This window comes from Corylus avellana, chromosome ca6, assembly GCF_901000735.1.
Source record: "Corylus avellana chromosome ca6, CavTom2PMs-1.0".
Classification (NCBI taxonomy): domain Eukaryota; kingdom Viridiplantae; phylum Streptophyta; class Magnoliopsida; order Fagales; family Betulaceae; genus Corylus; species Corylus avellana.
The window spans coordinates 6,199,706-6,210,712 of record NC_081546.1 but is presented as its reverse complement, the minus strand read 5'-3'; the positions used below and the strand labels follow the sequence as shown (position 1 = coordinate 6,210,712).

General features: G+C 39.2%; 2 protein-coding genes across 2 annotated transcripts; both read right to left on the bottom strand.

The window, feature by feature from the left end:
• Positions 1-4,133: 4,133 nt before the first annotated feature.
• Positions 4,134-6,769, bottom strand: LOC132185072 (wall-associated receptor kinase 5-like). The gene is made up of 3 exons (XM_059598898.1): positions 5,683-6,769; positions 5,439-5,603; positions 4,134-5,332 (listed from the first exon to the last, which is right to left on the bottom strand). Exons 1-3 carry the CDS (start codon positions 6,767-6,769, stop codon positions 4,146-4,148), a joined length of 2,439 nt encoding a protein of 812 aa, XP_059454881.1. The 3' UTR covers positions 4,134-4,145.
• A 369-nt stretch (positions 6,770-7,138) lies between these two features.
• On the bottom strand, positions 7,139-10,155 carry LOC132184988 (putative wall-associated receptor kinase-like 16). The gene is made up of 3 exons (XM_059598796.1): positions 9,198-10,155; positions 8,783-8,947; positions 7,139-8,693 (listed from the first exon to the last, which is right to left on the bottom strand). Exons 1-3 carry the CDS (start codon positions 10,126-10,128, stop codon positions 7,507-7,509), a joined length of 2,283 nt encoding a protein of 760 aa, XP_059454779.1. The 5' UTR covers positions 10,129-10,155; the 3' UTR covers positions 7,139-7,506.
• Positions 10,156-11,007: the final 852 nt, after the last annotated feature.

The window sequence follows — 11,007 nt, the reverse complement described above, 5'->3', positions numbered from 1 at the left end:
AATTCGGCCAAACTTTTGACTGGCGGAACAATGATCACGTGCGACGCACGTGATCACTTTTGGGGTTTTTTTTTTTTCCTAAAATGCCCCCTTCATCAGCATTGAGACGCCGGCTACCAACTACATATCGCCAAAGATGAGCAAGAACTGCTTGAAGGGACGAGATCTTGTTAGTGCTCATTTCAGAATTTGTTTTGGCTTTAAGTTGTTGGATTTTCTCCTTTGAAAAATGAAAAACTCTTTGTTTTAGGGGTGGAGAAATGTTGGAACTCTCCTCCTCATGAATTTCATTGCGCTGGAATTGGAAAGGAATGCGAATGGGGAGATCGATAATACCATCAAGAAAACCCGATCCGATGATCGGAGGAGATTGTGAAGTGGGATCAAAAGAACCCGTAGAGATCCCAGACCAAGTATTGAAGAAACGCCAAAAGTTGGTGCCATCCGCAACGCTATGGTTTATAGTGCAACCGATGAAGAGGCCATCAATGAGCTCAGTCACTTTCACCGCCAGCAATGGCTTGGAAACACCTTCACAGTTCAACACCCTGTTCATAAAAAAGAAGCAGTTGACAATATCGGGAACGTAGAGGGGCTCAAGGATATCGGCCATGGTGACGCCATCTGCCACTGCATGAACAAACTCTGCTCCTCCATGGTTATTGCAGTCGACAAAGAAAGAGCTGGTCTTATCATCATCGTTTTCAACCATGACTAAGTGGCCGGCAAGAGGATAGAAAATATCAGCTAAGTCAGGGATGGGGGTATTTTAGGAAAAAAAAAAACGAAAGTGATCTCGTGGGTCGCACGTGATCACTGTTCCGTCAGTCAAAACGGCTTTGACTGACGGAATGGCCGAATCGCAAAAGTTTGGCAAGTTCGGACGGGTGGATTGCAAAAATTGAAACATTAGAGATCGAATTGAAAATGACTCCAAACTTTAGGGGGGTAAAGTGTAATTTTCCATTTTTTTTAATTACAAAAATACACATTTGTTAATGAATAGACACTAAACACCTTAGCTGTTTTGACAAGTCACTAAAGTTGATTGAAAAGGCACTTCTTCATTTATAAATAGCATACTCATTGTAAGAATTAGATAATGAAATGAGCCACACTTTATTGAAAATTTTCTTACATACTGCTCCACATTTAAGCAAATTACACTTGCCAAACACCGACAGATCATATACAATCCCACAGCAGCTATATATATTGATGCAGATGGGATGGCGGTACTCATCTCTCGAAGTGCGATCGAGCGCATGCGTGCCTGCAATTGAGCGCATGCATGCCTGATGCTGCAATGTTGTTCCTAGAAGTACGACCAATCCTCCCCTGTGAGAGCGATCAATCGCTTGCTCAAGCACACCAGGTCTTTGGTTGTGCGATCGAGCGCTCGCGTGCTGCGATCGAGCGCATGCGGGCATTATGTTAATTTTTTGCGTTTTTATTATCTTAAATCGACTTTATGTTATTACTTTATTAGGGTTAGGGTTTTGGGAGTCTTTATTTCATTATTTTATTAGGTTTTGGGTTTTGGGTTATAAATATATGCTTATAGCCTCCATAGAAAATCAATTTATGATTATTATTAATTTTGATGAATGAGAATACTCAGAGTTGAGTTTATTCATCTATTTTCCTTCAAAACTTAGAGAGTATCTAATTTTGTCGTGAAGAATTCTTAGATCTTTGATAGAATCAAGATCTGGAGTTATTTATCCGCTGCTTATTGATGTTCTTCACTGCAGCCCATTAAGTCACGCTGCATTAGTTGCTATCAGAGCTTAGTTACTTTCCATGAATGTCGAGGAATAACCGCTTTTTAGACATGAACGAGGCGCACGTGCGCACGAAGACAGTACGTAAGGAGCAACCGGCAATTTGCTTGCGGCACATGAGTGGTGGGCCGAACGGTTGTTGTTGCCAATCAAGATCGCGATTCACGGAGGCGAAAAGCAAATCTATCATTGAACCTGGGCAACACACGGAGGATCGATTCAGGGCTATGAGGGATCAAATTGAATACCTCACTACCCAATTATCCAACTTGTGTGCTCAACAGTCGTGGGAACGGATCTAGATACCCGTTTGCAGAGCGCCGAACGCACGGAAGTCAGCACCTTGCGCAAGCTCATGCCAATCGACGGGTGAGTAGATTCAAACTCAAAATTCCAAAATTTGACGGGGATCTAAAACCGACAAATTTCCGGATTGGCTGCTAGCTGTTGAAGAGGTTTTTGAATTTAACGGGGTGCCCCATGAACAATAAGTCTCTTTGGTGGTACATACATTCCGAGGAAGAGTTGGTACATGGTGGCAATAACTAAAGAAAACTAAGAAACGGGAAAGCAAATTGAAGATCAATAGTTGAGAGAAATTATTGAAATATATGCAAGTCGCTTTCTTGCTCCATAGTTATACCATGAGTCAAAAGTTACAAAATTGAAGACAAGGGTTTATGGCTGTGACAAAGAAAATAGAAAATTCCTACAAAAAATAAGTATTTAGAAAAACATGGAATGAGGCGAAGAGTCCACGATAGGTCAAATGGATCCCTACTTAGCACCCACAAATTCATAATCCAAATTTATATTCTGTGAAGGAAAAAATATATATATATATATATATATGAGGAATGATAGGGACCCAACTTTTTTGCCCAACAAAAGTCCAACTTTTGCCTTATTTATTTTTAAAAAATAAAATAAAATAAAAAATGGAAAAAATGTTTGAAGCAACCCTATCTATTTTTTGTCTTTCTTTTATTTGGTATTTTTTTAAAAATGAAAAATGGTATTTTTTTCATAATGATGTCATTTTTTTCAAGAAAATGTCATTATTATGAAGAAAAATACTATTTTTCATTTTTAAAAAAAATACTAAATAAAAGAAAGGCCAAAAATAGATAGGGTTGCTTCAGACATTTTTTCCATTTTTCATTTTGTTTTTTTAAGAAAAAAAATAAAGGGTAAAAGTTGGACTTTTGTTGGGCAAAAAAGTTGGGCCTTTAGCATTTCTCTATATATATATATATATATATATATTGTTTATTTAATAGAAGGCATTAATGAGTCTCGGAAAAGGAGAGTTTCATATATATGAGAAAGTGACATCAACCTAAAGAGCACTGATTGGGAGCACGCGGCGGCACGCCCGGTGCAAAATTTTTTTTTTTTTTTTTTTCTAAAAAAAAAAAAAAAAAATTCAACCTAATGCATTAGAGCAATGTTTCTGTATACACAAGTGGGCGTACACACCAATATGTTGTGAAGCACTGCACGCATGGATGTGCTGGCTGTGCAAGGTTGAAGGCTGTCGGGCGCCTTGATAATCCAACTGGCTATTTAATTTTTCACCGTTGTAATTGTACAATATATTGATTTGATCTAAATCGTGGATGTAAATCGTGGATGCTTATCAGTGTGATCCAACGATTGGATTTCCTATGCCATTAGTAATGTCAACTATAAGATTAAATCAAGTTACATCTAACGGTTGAAAAAAAAAATCATTACTACCATATATGATCTAATGATCATAATTAAACAACATTTAATTATAAGTATGATCTAACGATCAAAATAATAGTAAATGTTAAATAAGTGCGATTGAACAGTCAGAACTAAAAACCATGTTCGTTTTTGTTAATTACAAAAATACGTATTTGTTAATGAATAGACACTAAACGTGTTGAGTTGGCTGTTTTGATAAGTCAATAAAGTTGATTGGAAAGGCACTTCGTCATTTATAAATAGCCCACTCATTATAAGAATTAGGTAATGAAATGAGCCACACTTTATTGAAAATTTTCTTACATACCACTCCACATTTAAGCACACTACACTTGCATACCAACAGCTATACAATCCCAAAGTAGCTATACAAGACAGCAGGATACAACAAAACAATTGCACCAAATAATTCCAACAGAAAATAGACACCAACATATTGCTCTTTCGTCTAGAACAAAACACTCAACACAAGAAGAATAGCTTATAGAATATGCATGCTATCACTCTCTATTGAGCATTTTGTTGTGGCTATAAAGCAAACAGAACTCTTTTTTGGACACTAAAACGGGAAGTTGCATTATAAAAAAAAAAAAAATGCCATGAAGAGCAGATGTTATCATGCCACATTCATCTGCCATCCCCCAAGGCTAACATTACATTGTCCTTCATGCTATCAAATCCAGCGGTTGTATTGCTACTTCCACCGTTTTCGTAAGCGTTAGATGTCACACCATCTAGGTGTTCGGCCCCTTCTAGATTTGTTTGAGCATTAACCCACAAGTGTGCCTCTATCTTTCTTATCTGTTCTAATTCCATGGCCAATTCCTTCATACTAGGCCTCTCATCCCCTTTCACTCTTAAGCACCGCTCTGCAAGTTTAACGACTTCCTTGATCTGCTCTTTATTTCCTTCTTCAACTATTCGTTTATCAAGAATTTCATCCATGCGATCCTCTTTCAAGAAAGAAAGAAAATACATAGCTAGACATCTTTCATCCTCCGATCTATCAAATGAAAATACATCATTTCCTGTTAGTAGCTCCATGAGGACCACTCCAAAGCTATAAACATCACTTTTCTCCTTCAATTGGTTCGTTTGTAAGTATTCAGGATCCAGGTATCCAAGAGTTCCTTGCACTACAGTAGCTACATCCTTTTGATCGTGCGGAACCAATTTTGAAATTTCAAAGTCGGAGACTTTGGCAGTGAAATTATCACCAAGCAGAATGTTTGAGGGCTTGACATCTCTATGAATTATAGCTAAAGAGTGTAGATACGATAGTGCATCCGCTGTTTCTGCAGCTATTCTTAGATAGGTCTCCCATCGTTTGGTGGATGTGTTGCTTTCACGATGTATATAGTTGAAAAGTGTACCTTGTGAGACAAATTCATAGACTAGCAAAGGAACTTGTGTCTCTAAACAACAGCCTAAGAGTTTGACAACATTCTTATGGTCAATTTGGGAGAGCAGAACAATCTCATTAATGAATTGGTCAACTTGGTATGGATCCACTGTCTTGGACTTCTTGATGGCAACAATTGTATTATTTGGTAAAAATCCTTGGTAAACCGTACCAAAACCTCCTTGGCCAATGACCCTATTCTCTCTATAGTTTTTGGTAGCCACCTTCAGCTCTTCAAAAGTAAAGATTTTGGACTTTTTAGTGGATCCTAGTGCACGAAGACGCCGTTGTAAGATCAAACCCCCATTTTGTTGAAAGAGCTTTGCTTGAAGCTTAATATATTTTCTTTTCTGGAATACCAAAAACAGCCACGAGCTACCCCCAAGCATAGCAATTAAGCCTATGCCAATTCCTGAACTTGGAAAAGTCGAAAGGTTATGGTCAAGATTTAAAGTTTATGTAATTAATTGCATACATGATTATTATCTACCCTTGTACAAAATGGTAAATTTACTTACCAATGGAAACCTTAATTGCTAGTACAACATCTACAGAACAACCTTCACCATCTTTTCTTCCGTCCCCACGGTACCACTTGGGACAACCACATGTATAATTGCCTATTCCGTTGGTACATAGTTTCGTGCAATTATTGAGAGTTGGATCCTTACATTCGTCAATGTCTGCACATATAGTATAGTCATAATTAATGAAATACATATATACATTAATTGAAACTTAACGAAGGGGAAAATAAATTACCTTGGCAACCCCCTTGGCCTTGGAGGAGGTATGGGTTCCCTTTGTAACCCCGCTTGCACTTGCAACGGTACCCATCCTGCCTTGTGTGGAGATCAATGCAATCACTATTATCCTTACATGCGTAATTAGGTTCTTTATGAGCTTTGTCACATTTGAGAATGCCAACTGCCCAATCAAGCACCAATGGAACCGTTTGGTTTGGATAGTTGTTGAGATAACCGGCGGAGAAGTTGAATTGGCCTTTCTCGACAACAAAAGCATAGCCGCAGGGATTGAACCCCCAAACATTGGAGTGATTATAAAAGCTGTATACTTCAACACTAATATTTTTGAGTCCATCAGGAAACCCTAACTCGCAACACCCAACGCCAAAGCAAGACCCATTGACCACATTGCTAAGGCTAGGGCATTGAGATGCGCACCCGATATTGTACCATTCTCCGTTTTGGAACCCACTGAGGTATGCGATAGTGTCACAGCCGATAACAGTGAACTTATTTTTGCTGTTGGAAATGGTGTACTGGGAGACCCTGAACTCGGGTTTGTTCTTGTATCTGCGACCATGAACCCTGACCGTGGGAACGCACGGCAAAGATTCGTGACGGCCATAGGGATCGTTCTTGTCATTGTAACCAGGAATACCACCGTACTGCGCACCGTCCTTACCATTGTAACGAGGATCCATGGGCCGGGGACCCATACTGTCACTGATACCAAGTTTCCCGAGCAAGTTACGGCCCTTGGAACAGTAAGCAGATTTCCCGGGAGCGTTATTGTGACTTTCCACCATTTGGTAACAGTCTTGGGCTACATCAGTCAAGACATGCAACTCATGAGTGTCAATGGATATGTTTGTGACAGTGACATTACCTGTCTTTGGCTTTCCAGAGTCACATGTGATATTAAAACTCTCATCTAGATAGCAGCCCTCAGTGAGACCAAATGGGAATGGAATTTCTACATTTCCACACATGCTGGGGCAGCCAGGCTTGACTATAGTTGTTGCTGCTGCTGCTGCCACAATTGCAAATATTATGATCACTCCAGGCACTGCTATGATTTGCAAAAGCTTCCCACTCAACCCCATGCCTTGCCCCAACTTTTTCAAGGTTATATTTCATGTTTAGATCGATGTGCTTTCATTGTGCTAGTACACTCTTCCCTTTTATAAAGGCATATGGAATGATCCAAGACCAATTTTATATGTCATATATATATAGGTCCAAAGTATCTTTTTTAAGTTGAGTCATTTGGAGAAATAATTTTCCATAGAGAAAGAAAAAATGAATATGGTCCAAACTTGCACATCTTTGCACGTTTCACTTACCTTTCCATTAGTGGAGAATCCAATGCTTTTTCCTATATCTCTCAAACTTTTACGAACATGGTCGTATAGCCTAGCCTGTACATAGCCATGTTTAAAAAATATATATAAATAGTCCACTCATTGTAAGAATTAGGTAATGAAATGTGGCAAATGAGCCATGCACACTTTATTGAAAAATTTCTTACATACCACACCACATTTAAGCAGACTACACTTGCCAAACACCAACAGATATACATTAATCCCACAGCAGCTATACAAGACAGCGAATACAACAAAACAATTACTCCAAATAACACCAACAAATTGCTCTTTCGACCAGAACAGAAAACTCAACACATGAAGAATAGTACAGAGATAATATGCATGCCATCACTATCTAATGAGCATTTTGTTGAGGCTATAAAGCAAACAGAACTCTTTTTAGGACACTAAAACAGGAAGTTGCATTAAAAAAAAAACAAATGCCATGAAGAGCGGATGTTATCATGCCACATTCATCTGCCATCCCCCAAGGCTAACATTACATTGTCCTTCATGCTATCAAATCCAGCAGTTGTACTGCTACTTCCACCGTTTTCGTAAGCATTAGATGTCACGCCATCTAGGTGTTTGGCCTCTTCCAGATTTGATTGAGCATTAACCCACAAGTGCATCTCTATCTTTCTTATTTGTTCTAATTCCATGGCCAATTCCTTCATACTAGGCCTCTCATCTCCTTTCACTCTTAAGCACCTCTCAGCAAGTTTAATGACCTCCGTGATCTGCTCTTTATTTCCTTCTTCAACTATTCGTTTATCAAGAATTTCATCCATGCGATTCTCTTTCAAGAAAAAAAGAAAATACATAGGTAGACATCTTTCATCCTCAGATCTATCGAATGAAAATACATCATCTCCTGTTAGTAGCTCCACGAGGACCACTCCAAAGCTATAAACATCACTTTTCTCTTTCAATTGGTTCGTCTGTAAGTATTCAGGATCCAGGTATCCAAGAGTTCCCTGCACTACAGTAGCTACATCCTTTTGATCATGGGAAACCAATTTTGAAATTCCAAAGTCAGAGACTTTCGCAGTGAAATTAGCACCAAGCAATATGTTTGAAGGCTTGACATCTCTATGAATTATAGTTAAAGAATGTAGATACGATAGTGCATCCGCTGTTTCTGCAACTATTCTTAGATAGGTTTCCCATCGTTTGATGGATGTGTTGCCTTCATGATGTATATAGTTGAAGAGTGTACCTTGTGAGACAAATTCGTAGACTAGCAAAGGAACTTGTGTCTCTAAACAACAACCTAAGAGTTTGACAACATTCTTATGGTCAATTTGGGAGAGCAGAACAATCTCATTAATGAACTGGTCAACTTGGTCTGGATCCACTGTCTTGGACTTCTTGATGGCAACAATTGTATTATTTGGTAAAAATCCTTTATAAACTGTACCAAAACCTCCTCGGCCAATGATCCTACTCTCTCTATAGTTTTTGGTAGCCACCTTCAGCTCTTCAAAAGTAAAGATTTTGGCCTTTCTAGTGGATCCTAGTGCACGAAGACGCCGTTCTAAGATCAAACCCCCATTTTGTTGAAAGAGCTTTGCTTTAAGCTTAATATATTTTCTTTTCTGGAGTACCAAGAACAGCCATGAGCTACCCCCAAGCATAGCAATTAAGCCTATGCCAATTCCTAAACTTGGAAAAGTGGAAACGTTATGATCAAGATTTAAAGTTTGCGTACTTAATTATATACATGATATTGTCTAAAGGTGTACTTACCAATGGAAACCTTAATCGCTAGTGCGAGATCTACAGAACAACCTTCACCATATTTTCTTCCGTCCCCATGGTACCACTTGGGACAACCACATGTATAATTGCCTACTCCGTTGACACAGTAATTCGTGCAATTATTGAGAGCTGGATGCTCACATTCGTCAATGTCTGCACATCAAGTGACGAATACAGCCAACCACATGGTATATATAATCATAATTAATGAAATATATACGTTGAAACAAAGGAATTAGGATCTTCGAAAATATCTATAGTTAGTTATATTTGAGGGGTATGTTTGTCTAATCAAAATATCACTCAATTTAAATGAAGCGAGGATAATCCAGTTCAGAAATGAAGGGGAAAACAAATGTCATAAGTGATATTGAATTCAGGGAAAAAGTAATATATAAATTACCTTGGCAACCCCCTTGGCCTTGGAGGTATGGGTTCCCTTTGTAACCCTGCTTGCACTTGCAATGATACCCGGCCTGCTTGGTTTTAATTTGGCGAACAATGCAGTCACTATTCTCCTTACATGCGCTATTCTGTTCTTTCTTAGCTTCTTCACATGTGAGATTGCCAACTGCCCAATCAAGCACCAATGGAACCGTTGTGTTGGTATAATTGTTGAGATAATTGGTGGAGAAGTTGAACTTGTCTTTCTCGACAACAAAAGCATAGCCGCAGGGATTGAAGTTCCATACTTCGGAGTGACTGTGAAAGCTGGATACGTCAACACTAATATTGTTTAGTCCTTCAGGAAACTCTAACTCGCAACACCCAACGCCAGAGCAAGATCCATTCACCATATTGCTAAGGCCAGGGCATCGAGTTGAGCACCCGATATTGTACCATTCTCCGTTTTGGTACCCACTGAGGTATGCCTTAGTGTCACAGCCGATAACAGTGAACTTATTTTTGCTGTTGGAAATGGTGTACTGGGACAACCGGAGCGAGGGACTGTTCGTGTATACCCTGGAATCCCTGTCATCGTTGCACCTATCGTACGTGTTCGTAGGTGTACATGGGACGTCGTTAGTATCGTTGTTGTGTTTGTAACAGTCTCGGGCTACCCACTGCATGACATGCAACTCATGATTGTCAATGGATATGTTTCTTACAGGGACATTACCTGTAAATGGTTTTCCAGATTGACAAGTGATGTTAAAACTCTTGTTTAGAAAGCAGGCCTCAGACAAGCCAAACGGGAATGGAATTTCTACATCTCCACACTTGCTGGGGCAGCCAGGCTTGGCCACGGTTGCTGCTGCTGCCACAATTGCAAATATTATGATCACTACTCCAGGCAGTGCTATGATTTGCAAAAGCTTCCCACTCAACCCCATGCCTTGCCCCAACTTTTTTAACGAGTGTTTGTTTTCTTATATTTTGTGTTTATATCGATGTGCTTTGACAGCCCTAGCTACTACACTCTTCCTTTTTATAAAGGCATATGGAACGATCCAAGACCAATTCAGCCGGTAACTTTTATGTCATATAGCAAAAATAACAGGTCCAAAGAATCTTTTCCAAGTTGAGTCATTTTCCGAGAAATAATGTTCCATAGAGAGAGAGAGAGAAAATGAAGATAGTCCAATGCTTTTTGTATCCCTATATCTCTCCAACTTTTACAAACATGGCTGTATTGGCATATTGAAAATTTCCTAGTAATGATTCGTGAAACGTGCCCTAGTAATGATTCGTGCCCTAGTAAGGACAGTGTCTGTGCCCCAGTAATGATTCGTGAAACGTGCAAAAAGTTCCACGATATTAAAAAATAATAATAATAATAATTAATTAGATCGAAATCAATTAGCTTATTATCTTTCTTGCTAGCTTTGTTTATCAAGTGCGAAGCGGAGCTCATAATCCACAAATCTTTTTTCATAGAGAGACAAACAATTATCTTCCCCCGCCCCTGCCCCCACCCCCTTCTCTTACAATATTCAAGGTAATCAGTCGCATTATTTAGTAGGCTAGGGGTTCCCCACTTCTCTCACAATATTCAAGGTAATCAGTCGCAGCATTAATTAGTGGCTAGGGGTCCCTTTGTCTTTTCACAACAATTGTGTTTTGATTATAGGTATGATATTAGAGCACCCACATCAATGATATAAGTGAGACTCTGCATGCAGAGGCTTTAGCCAGCCCTGCGGTGTATGTCGGGAGTTCGATCCCCACATTCGTGGATGTCGATCAGCGTATCAACCGAACAATATCAACCC